Genomic DNA, 27,226 nt, shown 5'->3' with positions numbered 1-27,226 from the left:
TCACCTGGTTAAGTTTTACAGTAGGTGGCGACCATAGGAATGTTGATAGTGAGGGACCTGCCAATGGAAATGCCTAGTGTGGGTGGATAGATCCATTCCCAAAGGAGATAACCAATTCTTGGTATGAAATGCTATTTCCCATGTACCAACCCATGCTGTCTAGGTTTTACATCATGCAGGCATGAGCTGCTACATTTGCTGAGCAAACATCAGTATTCATCTGAACTTTGGAGCTTAAGATAGGAAAATGAAGGCAGAGAGAGAACACATCTTACACAACATGTAGATCAGTATGGTATAGGAATGAAGTGCAATATTTCAGAAACAACAGTGATGGGATGGGGAGAGAGAAGGCAATATATACTACACTTTAGGAAAGGTATACTAATGGGGGAATACAGTGTAGATTTATTGCAAAAGCAGGAGATGTTAAGATGTTACATTAAATTTTAATCTCAGGTGGCATAAACTTGATTTGCATTTTCTTAAATTAAGGCTGTGGTATGATATATTGAAGTTTTCTGAAATGATTAGGTATCCTTCTGGTGTAGATGAATCTAGATCAAGGAATCAGAATAAAATAAAATGGCAGGCCATTTAAATGAAAATTAGAGATGGAATCAAGCCAATAAAGTTATGGATGCCTTGCCAATTTAAATTGGCAATACTGTGATGAATATCCATTTCATTGGTCAATTAATTTATGTGGAAGTATTGAAAGATATATTAATTTTAGCAACCAAGCATCCATTTTCTAATTGAAGAGCAAAACAGATGAAGTATCAAATGCTCAAAAGTATAATCAAAAGTAGGCTATTCAATAGATACACTGCACATAGATGCGAACCACTGCAGGATGAGATAATCAAGGCTGCAAAGAGGTTGATTGAGAAAATGAAATCAACAATCATAAAAGATCATTCATGACTTTTTTTAAAAAGGGGCTTTTGATGTTGTGAAAGTAGGAAAAAATATCAGCATTTAGTATGTGTCAGAAAAGGCGAGAGCTTGCATGGAACACTTCATAAGGAGAAAAAGGAAATCAACTTTAGAATAGCAGTCAATGCAGGCAGAAAAGTATAATAATTCAGATGTGAAAAGGAGATTGACACTGAGGGCAGGTCGATGGAGGTGAGTGGTGCAGGTTAATGGAATATTTTTTGTTCTCAGGAAGAGAAGTCTGATATTCAAATACTAATGTGATAGGGCCAAGAGAGTAAGGTTTGTTCTCATAAGTGAGATGAGTTGGATAGACAACCATACAAAGAACGGGAGAAACAGGATAGATAAGGTGCAGGATCCATACCATAAGCATCAGGAAAGTGTGAAGAATTGCCACACGAGAGCTGTGCCCTGAACATACAAAATACTCTTCCTTATATGTGGCCCTTATTTTATACTAAAATTAGAATACAGGTTGAAACTCCACAAAGAGGTCAAAGGTAAATCTCAAATAGATAATCCAAGTTGTTAAGTGTGCTCTGAAGCCCAACTTAAACAACAGGAAATCCTGAAGGATGGTTTAATGTTGAACTGTAGTGCAATCTCAGTCAACAAACAGGACAAGGCTACCTCATGTTTTTTATGTAAATAACAAGTCTGATGTTTCTACTACACTTTAATATTTGATATTTGTTTATTATTATCACATGTACCAAGGTACAGCAAAACACTTGTTTCACATAGTGTCAGTGCAGATTGAATTACTGCACACTGCATAGAGCTAGAATAAGGCAAAATATACATCACAAGAAATAATCAATCTTTGAACATTCAAACCAGGATTCATAAACTTTTGTAAACTCACAGTATGGTTATGATGCAGTAATATAGTCTTTGGAGCGACAGAGTCTGATTAGGAGGAATCAACAAGGTGTTGAAAAGGAAGGTAGGGCAATGAATATTACCTACTTGGATTTTAGCAAAGTCTTTGATGAGGTCCCACGTGGTAGGCTGGTATGGAAGATTGCCTCCCATGGAACCAAGAGACATCTAGTTAGGTGGATTCAAAATTGAATCAGAAGTAGGAGAGGGAGGTGGTTGACGATTATTTCTCAGAATGGTGCGCCATAGGGGTCAGTGTTGTGACCCTTATTGTATATTATTTATATACAGTTGCAAGAAAAAGTTCGTGAATCCTCTGTACTGACCTGTTTTTCTGCATTAATTACTCATAAAATGTGGTCTTTTCCCCCCTGTTGTGTAGGATGTTGACCTTATCAGAGTATATACAGTACTGTGTAAACATCATAAGCACATACTGTATATAGTTAGAGTGCTTAAGATTTTTACCCAGTACTATATTTGTCAATATGGAACAGAGCAAGTTGTAAATCTGCCAGGAGCAAAGGATATTGGGAATAGTGAGGGTGAAGCACCTTCCCTCTCCTTTCTTCTTCTCCCAACCATGATTCTCCTCTCCCTACCCCCTTTTCATAATAGAGACACACACAGAATCAGGTGTATCACTCACATATGTCATGAATGTTTTTTTTGCAGTACAGTGCAATACATAAAATTACTACAGTACTGTGCAAAAGTCTTAGGCACCCTTATTGCTTAATTATTTGGCTGGCCAAATTCAGTAAGGTTTAAGGTAGTCATGGAAAATGAAAAGGTCAGGCTTAGAGCTGAGCTCTTTAACTGGGAGAAGACAGAATTCGACAGTATAAGACTTACCAAGATAGATTGGGAACATCTGTTAAAGGGAAAACCAACATTCAATGTGGGAGGTGTTTAAAAGTTTGTCCCTTTCAAAAAGCAACGATGGTAAGATTGGGGAATCTTGGTTAACAAAATAAATTGAGGGGCTGATCGGGAAAAAAGGAGTAAGCGTATGTTGACAAGAGGAAATTGTTATCCTTTAAAATTTATGGACGATATAGGAGAGATCTTAAGCGATTAGGAGGACTTTAGTAAGGCTTTTGACAAGGTCCTGCTGAACATGCTAGAACAGAAAGTTAGGGCATGTGGGGCCCAAGATATTTTGACAAATTGGATGGAAATTCAATTGGTGATATGATGCAGAGGGGAACAGTGGAGGTTTGTTTATATCACTGGGTCTGAAACCAGTGGTATTTAGCAAAGACTGGTGCAAGGACCTTGTATGTGAACATCAGAACACAGACAAGCAAGTTAGCTGCTTGCATTAAGAGTGGTGGAGTTGTTGATAGTGAGCATAGTTTCCTAAGGATACACAGTTCAGCTGAAAAATTGGGTGGAGTGGTGGCAGATGGAATTTAATCCAGACAAGTGTGAAGTAATGTATTTTGTGTTGTCTCACACTGTCTAGGCATGTACAGTGAATGGCAGGGATCTCAAAATTGTTTATATCTAGAGGGGGATTGGGGTGCAAGTTCAGAACTCCCTCAGCAGCTAACTCAGATGGATAGGGTAGTGAAAAAGGCAGTTAACTTGCTTGCCTTCATAAGGTATGACAGTTGGGACATCATGATGTTGCAGCTATACAAGACATTAATTGGGCCACACTGAGAGTAATGTTTGCAGCTTTAGTCACTGACCTATAGAGCACATGTGATATTGTCCAGAAAGAGTGTAGAAGAGATTCACCAGCAGAACATTGCCTAGAACAGAGGGCTTAAGTTACAAGGAAAGATGGGATGCATTAGGATTATTCTCACTTGAGCACAGGAGACTGAAGGGTGACCTTTTAGGTATTTATACAAGTATAAGGGACATAGATACAGTATAGTCTAAAACTAGACATTTAAATTCAGAGGGAACATATTTGAAGGAGTGCTTCCATACAGAGGATGGTGAGCATATGGAATCAGCTGCCAGAAGTAGACATGTTGCTTTCAAAGGATTTGGATTGAAAAGCAATAGAGGGATGTGGGCCAAATGCAAGAAAATGGTACAGTATTAGCCACAAGCATTTCAGTCAGCATGGGTAAATTGGGCCAAAGAGCTTTATGACATTTAGTATATCTTTACTAAAGTGTAGTGTATTATTGCCTTCTCTCTCCCCATCCCACCACTATTGTTTCTGAAATATTGCACTTCATACTTATACCTTCCTTATGTACATGTTGTATAAGACACATTCTTTCTCTACCTTCATTTTCCCATCAGAAGTTGGGATGAATGCTGATTTTTGATCAGCAAATGTAGCAGCTCATGATGCCTGCATGGTGTAAAATCTAGACAGCACGTTTAGTACATTCATGCCAAGGTATGATTCAGTATGCTCCTATCAAACTTAACACTGAACATGCTTTCTCAGAAGATTCTAGGCAGTTTCATCAGGTATTCAAAAAGTGTTCAGTCACTAGGCATACAACAGGAATTCTGCAGATGCTGGAAATTCAAACAACACACATCAAAGTTGCTGGTGAACGCAGCAGGCCAGGCAGCATCTCTAGGAAGAGGTACAGTCGACGTTTCAGGCCGAGTCTGACGAAGGGTCTCAGCCTGAAACGTCAACTGTACCTCTTCCTAGAGATGCTGCCTGGCCTGCTGCGTTCACCAGCAACTTTGATGTGTGTTGCAGTCACTAAGCATGTAAGCTTTCTGCTTAGGTACTCAATATCTAAAGGTCAAGATGATCGACCAGAAATGTTAAGTTCAAATCCAATCATGGCACTAGGGGAATTTAAATTCAAGCAAAAAAATCAAATAAAAAAAACTAGAAACAATAATAGTAAATATTTTATTTGTATTGTTTAAACTCTCACCTATTTCACGAATGCCCTTTAGGGAAGGAAATCTGGCATCCTTACCTGACCTGTATTATAGGTGATATTAATATAGTTGATTCCTACCCATTTTCTCAGTCATCAAAAAAAGTAAACAGAAATTTTTCACGTTTCCATAACCAAAATAAATAATAAATGGGCTATGACAGAAATAGAGATAACAATAGATAGCTCATGTAAAATGATTATAACTCATTTATATAGTTGAGGTATTAACACAGCCCATCATTGATTTTGAAGCATAATATCTGAATCAATTTTGAGGAAACCAAATCCAGAAGGAAGTGCCTGAGGCAATCAAGAATCCAAAGAAAGATTGTGAATTTTAACCGCTAATTTGACCTACAGCTTTAAGATCACTGCTTTCATCGTTCTTGTGGGGATGCAGAATAAACAGGAACATCCAGGTACCCAATCACAGGTACCAGAACATGAACAGTGCTTCTTGAAATTGTTTTTTCAACTCCAAGTGGTCTACCATCAAAGTGTTAATATAATTTTCTTTCCTTTGGCAAGACATGACTTGTATCTAACAAATTCAAAACGAATACGTGTTGTGAAAATGAAAGCCCCTTTTATTTACCTTGCTGGAGGCAAATAGTAATTACAATTGTTTTGAACACTAAAAATTGTCCACAACAAACCAGCAGTCTGACATAAAACAATACTTTGCAGGCCACAAAAAAAAAAATCAAAGGCTGGATATCAAACTTTCAGCCACATTAGCTCCATCTAAGTATAGTAGATAAATTCAGATTCATTGTTAATTTGGACAAGTTCTGTGGGCGTAAACTTCCTGTTTTCCCCCCACATAAAAAACTTTTAAGCCATTTTCAGAGGATGTTTCTTACGCTACTGCAATTTTATCTTTGCAGCGTAGCTTATTTGACCTTGGGACAAATTAACAGCATAGCATGTGAAATTAGTCAGGATTCATTAGAACTGGACTATGTAATTATAATCAATTTCAAACTTTTTTTATTGGTAAGATAAGCATTTTAATCACTCTCTCTTTTACCATTGGTTCCCTATTTATTGTAGGAAGCAAAAAGTCTCAACTAGAATATAAGTTACTAACAAATATTAAAAGTAAAAAATCTCTATTCAAATGATTTGAGAGGAATATTGTGAAGTCTTTCAATTCTTCGCTAATTCAGACAATAAAAAAGACAAAGCAGGTCACGTTCTTTAAAGCAACTGGATGAATAAAATTTAGTTCAATCAAAAAACGTTACTAGAGCGCAATGAAGACCAAATCTCACTGTTCCCCATCTGCTAAGGAGACTGGCACTTTTGTTACTCAGTAAAACATTAGTATTTGGATTCAAGGTAGTAGGATATATAATTCTGTATATTGAAAGATTAAGTTTTTTACTCTGCAAGCCTATAACACAAACACTAAAAAATGTATTACATTATTGTCTGTACACACGTTTTAAATATGTAAACACTTCATATACCATTTCTATAAAATGAAGGCCACTGAGCTCAGATTTATTATCTGAAACTTCAGGCAAAAATGAAGCAATTTTAGTACACCATCTCTAGCACAGGGGAGTACTACTCACCAATAGTAAGATTAACCATACAGGACTTCACAGCTTACAATTATTATATACAAGGGAATATTTTTCTTTCAGATACAATCCATAAGTTTCAAACCCATTAATGAATTCAGTACACTAGGCTATCTATTCACAAGCAAAACTTGCAAATTTGAATACTGCTACATGTTTGTCTACTAAATAAGATCATTGGCAATTAAGTTAGCTTGTTCAGTATTAGGAAGTGAAAACCACTTCAGATAATGATGTGCAATTTCACTATTGGAGATTACATTTTACCTTTGTAAATTATCACATTAAGCAAGTTCAAGCCTTGTGATAAAAGCAAGTAACAGCCATCCTTCTAATCACTGTAACAAGTACATGCAAATATAATTTAATACATTTCTCTATGTGTTTCTTCTGCTTCACTATGTGAAATGCTTTTCAACAATGTTTTAACAGGAAATGCAATTCAAGTGAAACAAAGTTGGTTCACACAGGTGTTTCCCATTCTGTCCCCAAATGACATAATACTACAATGTGACACACCAACTAAACCCATCCGATTAATGAGCCCAATTTAAGAGGGAGTGCTCAGGAATTAAAAAAGGGCCCATTATTAAAGGAAATGAGGTCCCAGTCATGCTAGGGAAGTGTGTTCAATGCAGATTCCTGAATGCTTAAAAGCTTTGTGCATGGAATTAGGTTGTGGGAACATAACTGTTTGCACTTTGAATAGAAATAAACCTAACTTATACTCTCTCTCCCCCCCCCCACACACTTTCTTGTCCATTCACTTCTTATTCACAGAAATAGGTTCTCTCTCTTTAGTTAAATTGTTGCATTTTTGTGTTAACTATTTTAATACTTTTGTTAAAATAGGATAAAAATTGATGCACTAAAACAGTCAAGACAGTTTAAGCTTCAAGTTTGATCACAAATGAAAGGAGTCAGCTTGTTAGGAAATTACGCAAATTCCCCATCATAATTTTCAAAACAAAACAAGAAAAAGTAGTGCCAAAGTCTCAACGACACCTTTGTTTATTGCCTGTATAAGATCAAGTGCTGAAGTTTAATTTGACCACTATACACCAAGATCAGTTTCTACCATGAAGGATGTTAATTGTGGTATGCACAATTGTGCTAACAAGAGTTTGTGTGGTTTGCCAACTGTCATTATCCAGCCTGTTCTGCCCCAGTTAAGATGGTGTGAGATGACAGCTTGAGAGTTTAGTGTGGTGTATAACTAACTCAGTATCAAAAAAGATAACTGCATGTTTCATGATGTTATATGAGCGAAGAATTATCGTCACATTATTTAGTACAAAAAGCACAAATCTCTCTTTTTTGTCCCACTTTCAACTTTCATTCTAGAAAGAAACTAATGGCTTCGGAGGAAACTGTAAGCAGTACATTCAGTAGACTTCTATAAATTGCACTGAGATAAATAACTATATTTCAATAAAGTATTAAAGACCCAAAGCCCAGACCAACCTTGTTTCCTTAGAGCCTTTTACAGCTGACAATCTACTACTTTAGGGGTTACACAGTCTAAATGAAACAGTTCCTGCATCAACTGAAACAACATTCTCATCTCTTAAAATAGCTTCAGACATCGACTCTCTGACTTGGATGAACCAGATGTAATTGTCCTTTTCACAACACTTCCCTGTGTGAATCAAGATTCTTTTGCTACATGGTCCTAAATTCAGTTACCTTAAATATCAACAAAGATTAAAAGGACACAAGTTTTTCCTTCTTGTAGGAAGAAACTGCTGATTATTAGCACCATTATTTCAAATAAGAGATTTAGATCATACCATGTTTAAAGAGAAAAATGTTTGTGCAATGCCATCATATCCTTTGAGGATGGTGCATGGAGCAAATAATAGTTTTTATATACAATGCTGCCACATCAGCTATTAATAAAAATTGGGCACACAGGATTCATAATGAAATCTTATACATTCCTTTTAAAAAAACATGTACATAGTACTTTCTACTTAAAATCACTACAACTCCAAGATAATTTGCAGGAGGCAGTTAATCAAGCAATGCCTTTATACAACTTGTGCACTGCAATTTTTCAACATTGTTTAACTCCAATCTACATCAGATTGTGTAAATGTTACTAAAAATAATGTGGAACAGGATATTACAGAATGTATTGACTGTTGAAGCAATGAATTGCTTTTCTTTTTAAGCTTATACTTTTAAAAGGATGAAAGTAACTTGTTTACTTGTCTTAATCTGTAAACTCATTAAAACATAGGTGTACTTAGAAATTTTTAGTAAAATGTTTATAAAGTTAACAAAAGATAGTATTTACTTTTATATTTAAATGACACTGATATTTTGAAGGATTGGCTAGTGGAAATGTTTAATAAATGCAAGTTTCATTTCGGTGGGATAAATAGAACCAATAACAAGTATTGACATTTAATGATATCACATGATTTTATAGTTGTTCACTTTTTTGTATCAAAGTACAAAATATGTACATTATAGTACTTAGCACTTACTACAGTTCTGCATACTGCACAAACAAATTGTTCTGCTTTCTGATACCTTTATTGTATTGCCAATAACAATGCCTCATGGTTACTTTCAGCAGAAATGAATTCTCGGGTCACAAGTCTGACTAGATTCAGTTCTATTTTATGGAAAGTAGAAACACTCTTCAATTTAATCACACAATCAACCAATCAGACGTGCAAAATGATTGGATTGAGTGTATCTAGCCTTCCCTCCTCTCTATTGCCTATTGAGAGTATGTATATAGAAGACAGAAAAGGAACACACAAACGATTTCAGTCATGTGTATAACTGAACTCTCATTCATGCCTCCATCATTCTGTGCTGTGCACTGATGTTGAAATTTGTTTTGTGATGTTAGGATTACATTTTACCTTACATTATGTCTAACATGTTAGAATAGAAACAAGATTTAAAGAGTTCAACCTCCTGGTTTGTGTGTAACAAATATTAATCTGGGAGTTTATAAAACTGTTTGGTACCTGAAAGGTGAGCACTGCATAGTTGAATTTCCAAGCCCATATTTTGAACTTGCACAAATCCTCCACAATTATAATTTTACATGTTAACTGCAGCCCAAGAACAGAAGCATAACAAAAAGTCAGCAAACCAGCTAGGTTTTGTAAATTGTTGTTAATTTCATTAATGGACTGTCATAGAAGGAAGATGTGGAAATTGGTGTAAAAAGTTAAAAAAACAAAAACCCTGACTGGATGACCTCACATTCTTTAGAAACTTCTAACAGCTAAAGTTCTAGTTACACTGTAAATGGTTAATAATGTATAGATCACAGAAAAGTTGCACAGCATTAAGCTGACTTACACTATTTATATAGTTGTACTTCACTACAACAAAGAAGTTACTGTTCTCATGGACAGATGAGTTTTCTATAAGTTATGCCTGAGCTGAACTTAGAATGAAACCTGGGCGTCATTCATAGGGTTTTCTTTCTCCATGGACAAAAACAATTCAGAGTTATGAAATCTTAAGTAGATGACAAAGGCACAATATGAGATTAAATGCTTGCCCTAATTCTTAGGGTATCACTGCTTAGGGCTTGCAAACCATTTGTTATTTGTTTTCTTGAATGGTCAGCCATCACCTGCTCCACAGATATGGCCTGACCTGCTGTGCATTTCCAGTATTTAGCTTTTATTACGAATAAATAACAGAAGGAAAAAGGCAAAACTTCAGTAACGTGGCATTCATAAGGCAAGTTTAGCTTCAGTGCAGTGGCCTCAATAAAGCCATATGTGAAATAAATTAGTCGTAATGTTCTGATCAGCAGAGTGAATATTATCTTCCAAGAGTTCACGCTCCAATACACCTGAATTTTGACTAAAGCAGAATTAAAATGAACAAAGTTTTCACTGTAATTATACATATAGTATGAATGTACACTTTGACATTTCCTATTCAACTGCAAAATTTATCACATTAAAAAGACTGTATTCAGTTTAAAATTCCCTTAATTAACCCCACCAGCTTGTACTAAAGAAATATGGGATTTGGGTTCAAAACCTGCCAGTAAGACAAAAGCAAAACAGAAAACAAACTGCAAGCTTTGGAAATATGAAATATGGAAATAAAAATGGAAAATACTGGAAATATTTAGCAAGTCAGACATCATGTGTGCAGGGAAATAAAGTTAATGCTTCATGTCAGTGGTCTTTCATTATATGGATATTTCCAGCATTTTATTTTATTACACAAAGACTTCAGTTTAACCAAGTCCTGGCAAATAGATATAACTATTAAAAAAACACTATCTCAAACAATCAATATCAAAACTTGTTACCTCACTTCCTTACCCATCAACCACAGTGAGGATAACCATTAGGTTACCTTCTGTTGGTCATTGGGCAAATCGTATGTTTAAATTCAGGATTAGTACACAATTACTGTCAACTTTCAATGCACATAGGAAAGTTTGTTTGTGGAAAACTAGACATCAAAAAATGATTATAATAGCCATTTTGCACTTGAATTGGAAGCACACAGATTAGTGATTCTTGTACAGGGATGTTGTATACAAACACAAAGTGTGGAATCGCAGGAATGCAACTATCTTAAGGTACAAAACAAAGGCTCTATAAATGCTAAATATTCACCTGGATTTGGTTCAACAAACATAAGGAACCACAACTCATCAACCATCAACTCATCAGACTAAAGAACAATGTTTTGCCAAAATTAGTACCAATCAATCATACTTCAGTCAATTTGCATCATATTTACAATTACTTTCCTAAATGCACTTTTTTTACTCTAGGTTATCACACCAGATTTCTATTTTGATTATACACCATATAAATCAAGGATATCTTTTGCAAAGAGGAAACATAGAATTTAAGATGATAAGACTACCTCAAATGATAAACTTGCTTAGGGCTTTTAATCAGAATCAATAAGCCGTCATAAAGAATGGTACTTTCCTTCATTTGATGATTTAATTATAAATAAATATTGAAGTTACCCTTGGAGGAAGAAACAACATCGGATTGGATTTTAAGATAGGAAACTGAAAGGGATTTTATTTTTGTTTAATATATAAAAATTGCTGTAAACCATTGTTCACTGAAAGTGTTCAATTTCATACGATGGCACAACTGTTCTTGTGATTATTAGGGTCCTTGAAACGAAGTCTCATCTTTGGCCGATATTTTTCCAAGTATGAGAGCTGTTTGCTGTTAATGGCACCTCTACGTTTTCTGTTTAAGAAAAGGTTGAAAAGAAAAGTGAAAAGAAATTCAAGAAATTGATGAAAGCATCCTTACTTCTTTATATCATAACTATTCATTTATTTTTAAAAGTCAATACACTTTAATGCCCCAAATTCAAATAATTACAAAACAATCTGGGTCACCTCCAGCAACTCATAAGGGGGTTAATAAAAGGATTCTTCCTGTACCGTAGGATTCATTTGCCATGGATACTAGTCTCTGACTTGCTTTCACAGCTGTCTATTTACAGTACATGGCTTCTCCAGTCAAACGTATTTAGTCCAAGGTGCTAAAGGTGAAAGACCCATAACCAAGATAACTACTACTAAATTACCACCATATCCATTATAAATGTTAAGTAAGCCACAACAGCTCTTCCTGAATGGTGTTTAGAGTTTTGCAAAAACCTGGCATTGATTGCTTCATTTTCAGAGAAAATGCAACATTCCTTTATCACCATTCACTTCTGATGGTGACAGCAAGGTGACTAATAAAGTATCTTATGATGATTGGATCTATGATACTGACCTGAGGAATTCTCAGCAATGATCTGGGATTGGTATTTTGAACTCCAACAAATAAATATTTATTTGTGCGAATTACGACCGTCTTTTATGCCTAGTGACTTAAGTGTTATCAGTGAATCAAGAGACAGAGGATACTGGAAGAAAGTATGTATATACATACATACACGTACAGACAGACAGACAGACAGACACACACACACACACACACACACCCCGCCAGTTCTGGCAGGTTGTTCCTGCAGGTGGGATAGGATGAACCTTGATTGTCTGGCAATACATTGACAAATCTCCTCTGAACCCTCTTGAATATTAATACATTTTTCCTCTAATGTGGTGACCAGATTTCTAGGTAATAATGACATATTCTTTAAGTCAGTGATCCATTGCACTTTGTATATTATGCAGTGCTCAGTTTTCAAAGGGAACCAGGCAAAGTGCCCTTGCAAAGACATCATCAAATCAAATAATGACTAAAACCAGTTTTAAGGGACAAATTGTACTTACTGCCGGATGAATTGAATGGCATCTTCATACTTCATTCCACATTCGATAAGAGCAACTGCTACCAGTACAGGGGCCCTGCATAGTTGAAACAGCTGTATAAGCACAGAACACTGCCCCAACTTATAAGGTGTTATTATCTGAAGCACTACTTCAAAATTGGCTAGCCACACCCCTCTCTGAACAGTGCATTTTCTAGCACTCCCTGGAAAGAAACTTTTTCTAGTATCTCATTCCTCCATTGATAACCATGTCAAATATTGAGATACACTCATATATCTCCTGCCATCGTTATGGATACCTACTACCAGCACAACTGAAACAAATACATTTTTATAGGTTGTGTCAGGAAGAAAGCACTTACACATTCACTGCACATTCTTTAGTATCCACTTTGTCAACACATATTCTCCCAAATTCTTTTGAAGCCCTCTGTGCCATTTACTAAGTTTCAAACTTGTAAGCAATTAGGAAATTTTGACATTCAGTTCTCCCTAGTTATATTAGTGGCTCTTTTTTGCAATTCTCTCCCTCAAATGCTCTGCCTGGTATATTGTTTTCATCAATTCTTCTCGCCTATTAGAAATTACCAAATGTTTGATTTTATTCCTTGATAATCTTGTCCAGGATTGGTTTTCGTAGACTGAAGAAACTACATAATTTCCTTCTACTGATAGCAGCTTATTTGAACTCACTCAACTACATACAGCAGAACATCAAGACATTACTACTACTACATTAACTGACAACTTCTCCATAATAAAACAATAGGACGTTAGACCCTGGCCAGCAAAAGTTCTTGTATACATACCTCCCAAGGCCAGCAACACAATGGACTGCTACACAGCTTCCAGGTTCTTCCATAAACTTAGTTTTAAGTAAATTTAGCCAATCATCCACAATTTTGCTTGGAGGTGGATCACCATCATCAAATGGCCAATCCTTAAAAAGGTAAAACTACTTGTAAAACAGTTGACTTTGTGCTGCAACAAAGAGGACTTTTCCATCAACCATCACAATTAAATAATATTTTAATTCATGGCTAGTACAATATGAAACAGCGATCAGGAAGCTACATTTGATATCTAATAGAAGATGATCTATCCAACGAGTAATTAGTGTGCTGATATTTAAATAATGAGTATAAACTCCATCCTACGCAGTTCCATTACTGATCTTAAGGTATTCTTTGGGAAATACTTAGTGATGAAAGGAGGGAAATATTGTACAGTGCATTGGAAGAAAGTATGTCCCTATTTCCTTTTGTGCTACATTATTTACTATTGAAATTCTCTTCCCATTTGATCCTCAAATATTTAAATGCTTAAATATTCATCATGTAGTTTTTTCAAATCATTCTCAAATCATTAAAAACCAGCAAGATCGTATTGAAATCTGTTCTTATTTTTGTATATTGAGAAGGCCTTTGAAAACAAGATTTTAAAGAACATTAGACACCAGATATTAGAGCTGAAGTTACACCTGAACTTGAGGAGCACCAATATCCTTGCGGGGCAGTATGAAAGTCCTGTGAAGGAGAGTTAAATTAATTTGATAGGGGGATGAAAACTGGAGTGTTGGGGTGAGGATAGGTATACAAGCAAAATGCAGTGTGTAATGAGACTGTGATGAAGGACAGTCAGACAATAAGGCAACACTGCAGTTAGTGGGATGAGTAACTATAACATCGGCAAAATTGAAAAGGACGATGAGAACAGGACTGAAGGTGTTATATTTGAATGCACGCAGTGCATGGAATAAGGCAAATGATCTTATCGTGCAATTATAGATTGGAATTTATGATGTTGCAGGCATTACTAAGTCATGGCTGAAAGATCATGGTTGGGAGCTTAATGTCCAAGGATACACAATGTATTGAATGAACAAGCAGGAAGGCAGAGGGGGTGGGGTGGCTCTGTTGGTAAAAAAAAAGGAAATCAAATCCTTAGAAACAGGTGACATAGGATCGGAAGATATAGAATCCTTGTGGGTGGAGTTCAGAAAATACACAGATAAAAGACCCTGATGGGAGTTGTATACAAATGTCTGAACAGTATCCAGTTTGTGGAATACAAATTACAATGGGAAAGAGAAAAGGCATGTAAAAAGGACAACATTATGATAACCATGGAGCAATTTCAATATGCAGGTAGATTGGGAAAATCAGGTTGATGCTGGATCACAAGGCAGCGAATTTGTAGATTGCATACAAGATGGCTTTTTAGAGAAGATTGTGGTCAGTCCACTGGGGAAAAGGGAATTCTGGACTGTGTAATGAACTAGATTTGATTAGGGACCTTAAGGAACCCTTAGGAGGCAGTGATCATAATAGGATAGAATTTACCCTGCAGTCTGAGGGGGAGAAGCTAAAGTCAGAAGTATCAGTATTACCAGTGGAGTAAAGGGAACTGCTGATACAGGAGAGGAGCTGGCCAAAGTTGATTGGATGGGAGCAATCCCAAAGATGAAGACCAATGCTAAAAAGGAAGGATGTCCCATGATTAGGCTACAGTTAAATTGGGGTTGTTAGGGGTTGCTAGGAAATGCGGCTCCAAGGGCCCATTCTGCACTGCATTTCTAACTAAAATTAAAAAATAGTGGGCAGTTAAAGGATTGGGAAGCTTTTAAAAACCAACAGAAGGCAACTCAAAAAGGCTGAAGAAGAGAAAACATGAAATAGGAAGGTAAACTAGCCAACAGTATCAGAGGACAGCAAAAGATGTTTCAGATATGTAAAACAGAGGCAAGAGTGGATACTGAACCACCAGAAAATGACACTGTAGAGATAGTAATAGGTGACAAAGAAATGGCAAATGAATTTAATAAGTATATTGTGTCAGTTTTCACTGTGGAAGACACGAATAGTATGCCATAAATTTGAGATTGCCAGGGTGCAGAAGTGAGTGTAGTTGCTGCTACTAAGGAGAAAGGCTTGCAAAGCTGAAAGGTTTTGAAGGCAGACAAGTCACCTGGATCAGATGGACTACACTAAGGTTCTGAAAGAGGTAGCTGAAGAGATTGTGGAGGTATTAATAATGATCTTTCAAGAATCACTGGATTCTGGAATGGTTTCAGAGGACCGGAAAATTGCAAATATCGATTGGTTGGGAAGATGTTAGAGTCCATTATTAAGGATAAGGTTTCGGGGTACTTGGAGGCCCATGATAATAGGCCAAAGTCAGCATGGTTTCCTTAAGGGGGAATCTTAACTGACAAATATGTTGGAATTCTTTGAAGAAATTACAAGCAGGATAGACAAAGGATTACTTGGATTTTCAGAAGGCTTCGGACAAGATGCCACACGAGGCTGCTTAAAAGGAGACCATGGCATTACAGGAAAGATACTAGCATGGACAGATGACCTGCTGACCAGCAGAAGGCAAACTGTGAGAATGGAGGGACCTTTCCTAGTTGGCTGTGGGTGAATAATGGTGTTTCGCTGGGGTCGGTGTAGGGACCGCTTCTTTACATCTTGTACGTCCATCATCAATGATCTTCGCCACACTGGCCATGCTCTTTTCTCGCTACTGCCATCAGGTAGAAGGTACAAGTACCTCAGGACTCAGACCACCAAGTTCAAGAACAGTCACTACCCCTCAATCATCAGGCTCTTGAACAAATGAGGATAACTACATACGTCTATTGAGATGTTCCCACAACCAATGATCTCACTTTAAGGACTCTTTATCTCGTTATTTCATGCTCTCATTATTTATTGCTATTTATTTATATTTGCATTTGCACAGTTTGTTTTCCTCTATGTTCTTGCTCTTTCATTGATCCAGCTTATAACTACTATTCTATAGATTTGCTAAGTATGTTCCACAGGAAAAAGTATATCAGGGCCATATGTGGTGAGATATATGTACTCTAATGATAAATTTTACTTGAACTTTGATGGAATGACAGGATTGATGGCTCTGTGACCAAGTTTGCAGATGATATGAAGTTAGGTGGATGGCAGGTAGTTTTGAGGAAGCAGGGAATCTGCAGAAGGACTTAGATTGGATGAATGGGCAGAGTAGCTGATGGAATATAGTGTAGGAAAGCGTATGGTCAAGCACTCTGGTATAAGGAATAAAGGCATAGACTATTTTCTAAAAAGGGAGAAAATTGGAAAAAAAAGGTGCAAATGGACTTGAGCATCCTTGTCAGTATTCCTCAAGGGTTAATTTGCAGGTTCAGTTGGTGGTAAGGAAAACAAATGTGATGTTAGCATTCATTTTGAGAGGACTAAAAACTAAAAGCAAGGGTGTGATGCTGAGGCTTTTATAAGGCATTGGTCAGACTGCACTTGGAGTATTCTGAGCAGTTCTGGGCTTCTTATCTAAGATGAGCTGGCATTGGAGAGGGTCCAGAGGAGGTTCACGAGAATGATTTAGAGAATGAAAGGGTTAAGGTATGAGAAGCAGTAAATGGTTCCAGGCCTGTACTCTTTGGAGTTTAGAAGAATGGGATGGGGGGGGGGGTGGATTTTCTGCTTTGCCTTGAGAGGGGCTGTTCCTTTTGTACAAAGAGCACTTCCTGTAACTAATCATTTCCTGCATGAGCTAATTTGGATTTCGACTTGAAACACACACAGCAGAAAAAAGATGTCCATCTCCATCTGCTCTTTATTTGCCCTTGAAACAGCAATATCTGTGAGCCTTAGGCTTTCTTAATGTTGGTAAATATTTAGTAGATGTACTTTAAAGGAATAATTATGTTTACCGTTCATCGCTATTAAGCTATCGTTGCATCATGAGTTTGTCTAGTCCACAGCATTGCTACAGATGTTGCATGTGTGTATTACTTTATTTAATGCTAATCATAAGAACAGTCAAATATATTCATCTATGCAATGATTCTGTATTGAATCTAATATGTATTTTACTTAACTTTCTGCAGTTTCACAAAGTTGCCTCATTAAAAACCCTGAAGAAAGCTTCTGGTTCGGGTGATTTTTGAGGTGGTGTTTAACTCCCTCCCTAGCTTTGTATGCTATGCACTGCGAGGGCAGTAGAATGTCACTGAAATCTATCAAATATTGAAAGGCCTAGATAGAGTGGAACTGGAGAGGATGTTTCCTACAGTGGGGAAATCTAGGACCAAAGGGCACAGCCTCAGAATAGAAGGACGTTCATTTTGAACAGACATGAAGAGGAATTTCTTTAGCCAGAGGATGGTGAATCTGTGGAATTCATTGCCACAAATGGCTGTGGAAACAAAGCCACCGGGTATAGTTAAAACAGTGGTTGTTAGGTTCTTGATCAGTCAGGGCGCCAAAGTTTCGGGGAGAAGTCAGAAGAGTGGGGTTGAGAGAGATAATAAATCAGCCATGATGTAATGGCAGAGCAAACTCAATGAGCTGAATCACCTAATTCAGCTGCCATGTCTTATGATCAATGTACTAACATGGATAGAAGAATGGCTGACAGGTAGTGGAATAAAGGTGTCCTTTCCAGGATGGCTGCCAGTAACTATAGAGTTCTGCAGATGCTGAGCCCACAACTTTTCAAGATCTGCATGAAGGGACTGATGGCACTACAGCCAAGTTTACACATAATACAAAGATAGGTGAAGGACTTGGACAGTTTATCAGAGCGGGGAAAATGTCAGAAGGAATACTGCACAGGGAAATGAGGGGTCACAAGGAAGAATAAAGGATGTTGACAATTTTCTAAATGAGGAGAGAGTTCAAAATTTGGAGCTGCAATGGGACTTGTGAGTCCTAATGGAGAATTCCCTAAAGGTTAACCTACAGATTGTGTCAGCCGTGATAGTGGCAAAATGTTAAACATGAGATTCTGCAGATGTTGGGAATTCCGAGCAACACATAAAATACTGGAGAAATTCCACAGGTCAGGCAACATCTATGGAAATGAATCGACAGTTTTTTTTACAGACCAAGATCCTTTATCAGGATTGGTAAGGAATGGGGAAGATACCAGAAGGTGGAGGAGGGGAAGGACAAACTGGAAGGTGATAGGTGACGTCAGGTGGGTAGGGAAGGGCATAATGTAAGGAGATGGGAGATGATGATTGAAAAAGGCAAAGGGCTGGAGAAGAAGGAATTTGATACGAGAAGAGAGTGGAACATGGGAGAAAGGGAAGGAGGAGAGACACCGGGGGAGGTGATAGGCAGGTGAGGAGAAGGGGTAAGAGGCCAGAGTGCAGAATAGAAGAAGAGGAAGGGGGGGAGAAGGGAAAAAAGAAATTACCAGAAGGAGATATCGATGTTCATGCCATCAGGTTGGAGGCTACCTACACGATATACAAGGTGTTGTTCCTCCAACGTGAGAGCGACCTCATTGTGGCAAAAGAGGAAGCCATGAACCGACATGTCAGAACAGGAATAGGATAGGAATTAAAATGGTTGGCCACCAGAAATTCCACTTTTTGCGGATGGAGCAGAGGAGCCACATCGGGAGTATGGGATACACTAGATGTCCCCAAGAGGTTCATAACAGAAATATTGCCTCACCAGGAAGGACCGTTTGGGGCCCTGAATGAAGGCGAAGGGGGAAGTGAGTGGGCAGTTGTGAGCGTAACATAACATAAAATATTAGCATTCATTTTGAAAGGACTAGAACATTAAATCAAGTATGTAATGCTGAGGAATTAAGACATTTGTCAGAACAGATTTGGAACATTTTGAGCAATTTTGGAATTGTTGCCACAGAGGGCTTTGGAGGCCAAGCTACTGGGTTTATTTAAATGTAGATTGATAATTTCTTGATTGGTGGGGGGAGGTTAAGAACAATGTGGTAGAATGCAGAAGAATGAGATTGAAAAATAACTTGCCGTGATTGAATGGCAGAACAGATAGAATTCTGCTCCTATATCTTACGGTCTAATTGAAGCCACAGGAAACTATTTATCTCCCCAGTAAGGTTGTGAACTTACCATTTGAAAGTAAAGACCCAAAAAAATATAATAGCTACTGGAAACAAAATCTCACTATATCGTAGAGATGTTATGCTCAGGTCACAATGAGCAATTCAAAAATAAATTGATTGCATAATCTTTTGGTTTTGCGAGAAATTCTAAAAAACACAGTACAGTCACAGATCATGGAGGTCAATGTGGAGGGAGAATGCTTGCTGCTGAGCTCAAAGAATCTAACCAGAATCTAGTAGCCTTGTTGCTGTGGACTTCCATATTTCAAATGTTGGTTGCTATTAGGCTTCAGTTCTACAGGATCCAGGTTGTAAAGCAACTACAAAGTCATTAACTTGGCTGAACAGCTAAATTACAGTCAGCTGAGACAAAAGAAAAAGTAGATCTTTACATCTTCTACTGAATGTCCCCCTCCAAGTCACACTTCATCTTGACTTGGAAACATATTGCAGGTATTTCGGCACCACTGGGATTAAGTCCTAGAATTCCCAAACCAACAGCAGAAGATGTGCAATGATTCATAATAATGACAGCTCACCAGCAGCTACTCAAGGTGAATCCTTAATGGGCAATAAGTGTTAGTTCACGTCAATCCCAAAAATGAATGAATCACAACCTTTGAGTAATAAATAATAGCATCAAAATTGGCTTAAATATAGAAAACCTGCAATCTTGCTTATGTTTACATAGTTAGATCCAATTTACTTTATGTTTGATGAATGTAATGTTAGAGCCGCATATGGAGAAGAAATGGAATAGTTGGAGGAGCAAACAGAAGATTCCATGGATGTGAGAGAGACACCTGATTGGTAAGTTGCCTGCCAGGTGCCAGAGTCAGTGATGTCTTTGAATCAGGTCTACAGTATTCTAAAGGGGGGAGGGTGAACATCCAGAAGTCAAGATACATATTCGTACCAACTACGTAGGTAGGAAAAGGGATAGGGTCCTGAAGAGAGAACATAGACAGTTAGGTAGAAAGCTGAAAAGCAGTTCAAGGGTAGTAATCTCAGATTGCTGCCTGTGCCATGTACCACTGAGGGTAAGAATAGGATGATTTGAAAGATGAATCTATGGCTGAGGAATTGATGCAGGGGGTAGGGCTTCAGTTTCTGGATCATTGGAGTCTCCTCTAGGGAAAGTATGACCTGTACAAACAGGACTGGTTACTCCTGAACTCAAGGGGAACCACTATCCTTGGGGCAGGTTTACCGAGGGTTGTGGAGGGAGTGCAGTTTAAACTAATTTGCAGGGGGGTTGGGAACCAGAGGAAGAGCAGGTTGGTACACAGGTAGTTGCATTGTGTATGGAGACTGTGAGAAAAGACAGGCAGATGGGCCAAAACTGCAGTCAATGTGAGATAACATAACGGGAGGGAGCAATATTTAAAAGGGTGATGAATACAGGACTGATATTATATTTGAATACACACAGTTTACAGAATAAGATAGACAATCTTGTAGTACAGTTAGAAACTGGCAGGTATGTTGTTGTGAGCATCACAGAGCCGTGACTGAAAGATCATAGTTGGGAACTTAACATCCACATTGAATTGAATTGAATTGAATTGACTTTATTATTTACAGTACATCCTTGATATTCATGAGTAGCAAAAATCTTTACACTACACCTCTGTCTAAATGTGCAATTTATAGTATTTAATCATAAATAGTATGTACAACGGGACAGTCAATATAACACAGAAATAGAATTGTATCAGCATGAATTAATCAGTCTGATGATCTGGTGTCTCAAGAGCTTGGAGTATTGTGCGCAGTTTTGGGCTCCTTATTTTAGATAGGATATACTGACATTGGAGAGCATTCAGAGAAGATTCATGAGAGTGATTCCGGGAATGAAAAGATTACCCTATGAGGAACGTCTGGCAGCTCTTGGGCTGTATTCCCTGGAGTTCAGGAAAATGAGGGGGGATCTCGTAGAAACATCCTGAATGTTAAAAGGCCTGAACAGATTAGGTATGGCAAAGTGGTAGGGGAGTCTAGGACAAGAGGGCACAACTTCAGGATTGTAGGATGTCCATTTAGAACAGAGGTGCAGAGAAATTACTTTAGTCAAAGGGTGGTAAATCTGTGGAATTTCTTGCCACTAGCGGCTTTGAAGGCCAAGTCATTGGGCACAATTAAGGCAGAGATAGATAGGTTCTTGATTAGCCAGGACATCAAAGGGTATGAGGAGAAGGCAGGGGAGTGGGGATGACTGGAAGAATTGGATCAGCCCATGATTGAATGGTGGAGCAGACTCAATGGGCCGACTGGCCTACGTCTGCTCCCATATTTTATGGTCTTATGGTCCTGGCTTTTATGCTACAGTACCATTTCCCAAATGGTAGCAGATGGAACAGTTTGTGGTTGGAGTGACTCAAGTCCCCAATGATCCTTTCAGCCCTTTTTGCATATCTGTCTTTGTAAATGTCCTGAATAGTGGGAAGTTCACATCGACAGATGTGCTAGGCTGTCCGCACCATTCTCTGTAAAGTCCTGCAATTGAGGGAAGTACAGTTCCCATACCAGGCAGCGACGCAGCCAGTCAGGATGCTTTCATTTGTGCCCCTATAGAAAGTTCTTAGGATTTGGGGTCCCATACCAAACTTCTTCAACCATCTGAGGTGAAAGAGGTGCTGTTGTGCATTTTTCACCACACAGTCAGGATGTACACACCATGTGAGATCCTCGGTGATGTTTATGCTAAGGAACTTAAAGCTGTTCACCCTCTCAACCCCAGATCCATTAAATGCCAATACTGGTTAGCCTGTATTGAAAGGATATGCAGATAGGCATAGGGTTGGGGTTTCTATTTAATAAAGGCAGCTAAACAAGTTGTACATGGAGCTTAGAAAAATAGAGGGCTATGGGTAACCTGAGGTAATTTCTAAAGTAAGTACATGTTCGGTACAGTATTGTGGGCTGAAGGGCCTGTCTGGTGCTGTAGGTTTTCTATATTTCTAAGTTAAGAGCCCTTGGTATTTCAGGAATGATAAGAGCATGGATAGGAAACTGGCACACTGGCAAGAGGTAAAGATGGGGAATAGAGGAGGGGGGGCCTTTTCTGGTTGGCTGTTGGTGACTAGTGGTGTTCCACAACTGTCAACGTTGGCACCACTTCTTTTCACGTTATACAGGTGTCCCCCACTTTTCGAACGTTCGCTTTACGAAACCTCACTGTTACGAAAAAAGGCAGTGCGCGAAAAAAAATCAGCGTGCACCCCGAGCAGCCGCTTTCCCCGGGATTCGGAACTGTAATCTTGCTGGCATTGCTTAAGTACGTGCCTGTGAGCAGCCGTTTGCAAGATGAGTTCTATGGTATCAGAAAAGCCTGAAACAGCTTGTAAGAGTGTTACACTTAGCGTAAAACTAGACATAATTAAGCGTTTCGATCGTGGTGAACGAAGTAAGGACAAAGTGAGTTTGGCTTGTGGAAGCTGATGAAGATTATGTTGAAGAGGTTTTGGCATCCCATGACCAAGAACTGATAGATGAAGAGCTGATGCAATTGGAAGAGGAAAGGATAACAATCTAAACCAAGTGAGTAATGATAAAGTACGACTTTAATCTTGAAAGGGTACGTCGGTTTAGGGGATATTTGCAGGATGGTTTGAGTGCTTACAAAGAACTGTATGATAGAAAAATGCGCGAGGCTCAGCAGTCAAGCAAGCCTTCCACATCAGCCACAGCAGACGACGAACCTCGACCTTTGACATCAAGGTGGGCAGTCTTATGAGAAGATGGGCTGCCTGCTCTAATGAAACAGACGATAAGATGACACCCCAGTGTCCCACCACCCCAACACCCAGGCCGCGGACAGATACCGATTTGCAGAGATTGCAACAGTAGCCGGGAGACATACAGCACATCTTTACGAAAAAAGCCGAAATAAACAAGCTAGTTAATTAGGTGCCGCCCGACACGTAATCGTCGGCCCAGATCAGAGGCGATGCTATCGGCAATCGGCACTGATCTGGGCCGACAATTACGTGCTGGGTGGCACCTAATTAATTAGCATGTTTATTTTGGCTTTTTTCTTAAAGATGTGCTGTGTGCCTCCCGGCTACTGCTGCATGCTTCGCGGATCGGTATCGGTTCGCTGCCCAGAGGGTGGGGGCCACTGCACCACCCAAACTCCGACGACTCAGTCTAATACACTATCATCAGTGTGCTTCGCGCTTTCCCAATTCTGGTAAGTGATACTACACTGTACATACATTATTTCTACTTTATATCGGCTGTGTATTTTTACGTGTTATTTGGTATGATTTGGCAGCTTCATAGCTTAAAGGTTACTGGAGAGCGCGTGTGCCGTGTTTTTGTCGACGGTGCTTGCGTGAGATTTTCGCTATGGAGAACAGTTCAGGCAATGATTGTGGAAAAGAATTTCTACTTTATATAAGCTGTGTATTTATCATATCATTCCTGTTTTTACTATATGTTACTGTTATTTTAGGTTTTATGTGTTATTTGGCATGATTTGGTAGGTTATTTTTGGGTCTGCGAACGCTCACAAAATTTTCCCATATAAATAAATGGTAATTGTTTCTTTGCTTTACGACATTCCGGCTTACGAACCGTTTCACAGGAACGCTCTACCTTCGGATGGTGGGGGGAAACCTTATGTCAATGATTTGGATGACAAAATTGACGGCTTTGTGGCCAAGTTTGCAGATGATACAATGATAGATGAAGGAGCATTGAGAAAGCAGAATGTTTGCAGAAGGGCTTAGACAGATGAAGAGAATGAACTTAGAAGTGGCAGATGGAATATACCTTGGTAGAAGGAATAAAGCCAAAGGTAATTTTCTAAATGGGAAGAAAATTCAGAAATCAGAGATTCAAAGGGACTTAGGAGTCATCATGCAGGATTCACTACAGGGTAACTTGCAGGTCGAGTTGGTGGCACATGCAGTGTTAGCATTCATTTTGAGAGGACTAGAATACAAAAAAGGGATGTAATGCTGTGACTTTATAAGGCATTGGCGAGGCCTCACGGAGTATTGTGAGCAGCCTCGGGCCCCTTATTTAAGGCATCATGTGCTGGCATTGAAGAGGGTCCAGAAGAAGTTCACGAGAATGATCCCAGGATTGAAAAGGTTCATGTTTGAGAAGCGTGTGTTTGATGGCTCTGGGCCAGTACACACTGGAGGTTAGAAGAATGAGGGAGGAATCTCATGAAAACCTATTGAAGATTGAAAGCCCTAAACGGGGTGGATATGGAGAGGATGTTTCCAACAGTGGGGGAATCAAGCTCCAGAGGGTACAGGCTCAGAATAGAAAGACATCCCTTTACAACAGAGATGAAGAATTTCTTTAGCCAGAGGAGTTCATTGCCACAGATAGCTGTGGAGGCCAAGTCATTGGGTACATTTAAAGAGGAGATTGACAGGTTGTTGATTAGTAAGGGCATTAAAGGTTACAGGGAGAAGGTAGGAGAATGAGGTTGAGAAGGGTAATAAATCAGCCAAGATGCTATGGCAGAGTAGACTCGATGAGGTGAATGACCCAATTCTGCTTCAATGTCTTATGGTCTTAATTGCCTCATCGCCCTGTGGTGCAATAGGTGATCTCAGGAAATTTACTTTCTTGTCAGATCGCTTGACAGCATGTTGAACTGAATTAACAATCCTGTGAGCTTTAAGTTTCTGCAGTAGTTATGAAAAATTACGCATTGCTTTTTAATATATGAAATGTTAAATGCCATCACACATTATATCCAAATAGGTGGCAAATACTGTGTGAGTGTTACAAATGCTTAGTTAATTGAGTAACATTTGCTACAGCCTTGTAAAACATGCATAATTCAAATAATTCTGTAGTTCAAATAGATAATGGTTACTGTTTTCATTTTACTACACTTCACTAGAATTCTCAGCTCATTATACTAGCAACATTTGGTCTTTACTGAGTTATGACCTTAGTTCACTTGACAAATTTCTTTTATTTGGTCATGAAAGCACTGCAAATGTAAAGGTTAAAGACTATTGGATAGATGTTAGGAAAACATGCAAGGCTATTTAGTAACTAAACAGAAACTAATTAATATATTGAAGCAAGTAAGAACTATAGCAAATATGCAAATTCAGACTGCCAGTGTCAAATGATTCCATAAAACACTGAATGCTTTCCTTGGGAATATTTCAACACAGTACATTGGTGAAGAACAAGACTATGAAAATTCATAATTCGAAATAAGCCCTGCAGAGCACAAGTGGTAGGACACCACTGTCAAAAAGTTTCAGAAACGGTTATCTTGAAATACTCTAAATATGTGGTAAGGCTCCAATAAAAGCAATTCATTGTGCTACTACTTTCACCAAATTACAGTGGAGTCAGTCAGGAAATATTGTGCATTGCTAATACATATCATTGCAACACAAAAGAAAATACTGTACTGCAATTGCTTGATCACTTAATTTAAATAACCACAAAAACAAACCAATTTGAACATGCAAACACGAGGAAATCTGCAGGTGCTAGAAATTCAAGCAACACACACAAAATGCTGGTAGAACGCTGCAGGCCATGCAGCATCCATAGGAAGAAGCACAGTCGAAGTTTCAGGCTGAGACCCTTCATCAGGACTAACTGAAAGAAGAGATAGTAAGAGATTTGAAAGTAGGAGGGGGAGGGGGAGATCCGAAATGATAGGAGAAGACAGGAGTGGGAGGGATAGAGCTAAGAGCTGGAAAGTTAATTGGCAAAAGGGATACAAGGCTGGAGAAGGGAGAGGATCATGGGACGGGAGGCCTAGGGAGAATAAAAGGGGGAGGGGAGCGCCGGAGGAAGATGGAGAGCAGGCAAGGAGTAATTGTGAGAGGACAGAGAAAGAGAAAAACAAAGGAAAAAAAAATAAATAAATGAAGAAATAAATAAGGGATGGGGTGAGAACGGGGCATTAATGGAAGTTGGAGAAGTCGTTGTTCATGTCATCAGGTTGGAGGCTACCCAGATGTTCTCACCCCATCTCTTATATATTTATTAATTCATTTATTATTTTTTATTTTTTTGTTTTTTTTCCTCTCTCTGTCCATCTCACAATTACTCCTTGCCTGCTCTCCATCTTCCTCTGGCACTTCCCTCCCCCTTTCTTTCTCCATAGGCATCCCGTCCCATGATCCTCTCCCTTCTCCAGCCTTGTATCCCTTCTGCCAATCAACTTTACAGCTCTTAGCTCTATTCCTCCCTCTCCTGTCTTCTCCTATCATTTCAGAATCTCCCACTCCCCCTCCTACTTTCAAATCTCTTACCATCTCTTCTTTTAGTTAGTCCTGACGAAGCGTCTCAGCCTGAAACGTCGACAGTGCTTCTTCCTATGGATGCTGCCTGGCCTGCTGCATTCCACCAGCATTTTGTGTGTGTTGCTCCAATTTGAACATGGGTCGATTACAAAGGTTTATACAACAGAAAATAGAAGAATGGATGCATTGCACTGCAGATACTACAAGGAATAAAAACAATTTTTGTGCTAAGACAACTGGCACAATTATTGCAAGGAGACTATAATTTCAAGCAACAAGACTGTTCCACATCTAAAACCCTTTCTAACTAGACAACCTCGTTTTTTTAACCACTCACCAAGGCACTACAGAGTTTCAAAATGTCACAGCAATATGCTCCTAAATCAGTGAAATGAAGAATGTTTTCAGGTGTTGAAGTACATTCAAATAAGATTTTTTTCCTGTATTTATTTGTTTTTCAGGACAGGAGTATAACTGACAAGATCATTCCTAAACAGCCTTATGAAGGTGATACTGAGAGTGTCTCTCTCCCTCTTTCCATTTGCTGAGGAGTTGT

At 38.5% G+C, this 27,226-nt stretch overlaps 1 protein-coding gene across 6 annotated transcripts in view; it reads right to left on the bottom strand.

The window, feature by feature from the left end:
* Positions 1-4,992: 4,992 nt before the first annotated feature.
* Positions 4,993-27,226, bottom strand: part of LOC134351779 (protein tyrosine phosphatase type IVA 3-like) — a 151,600-nt gene continuing 129,366 nt past the window's right edge. For all 6 annotated transcript variants that reach the window (XM_063058463.1, XM_063058482.1, XM_063058443.1 and 3 more), the window contains 3 exons: positions 13,360-13,490; positions 12,552-12,626; positions 4,993-11,508 (listed from right to left, as the gene is read on the bottom strand). In XM_063058463.1, coding sequence (XP_062914533.1) covers positions 11,391-11,508; positions 12,552-12,626; positions 13,360-13,490 — 324 coding nt within the window. In that variant the 3' untranslated portion in view covers positions 4,993-11,390. The remainder of the gene's footprint in view (positions 11,509-12,551; positions 12,627-13,359; positions 13,491-27,226) is intronic.

Source organism: Mobula hypostoma, chromosome 1, assembly GCF_963921235.1.
Source record: "Mobula hypostoma chromosome 1, sMobHyp1.1, whole genome shotgun sequence".
NCBI classification, from domain to species: Eukaryota; Metazoa; Chordata; class Chondrichthyes; order Myliobatiformes; family Myliobatidae; genus Mobula; species Mobula hypostoma.
The sequence above is the reverse complement of the archived record's forward strand: the minus strand, read 5'-3'. Positions and strand labels throughout refer to the sequence as shown.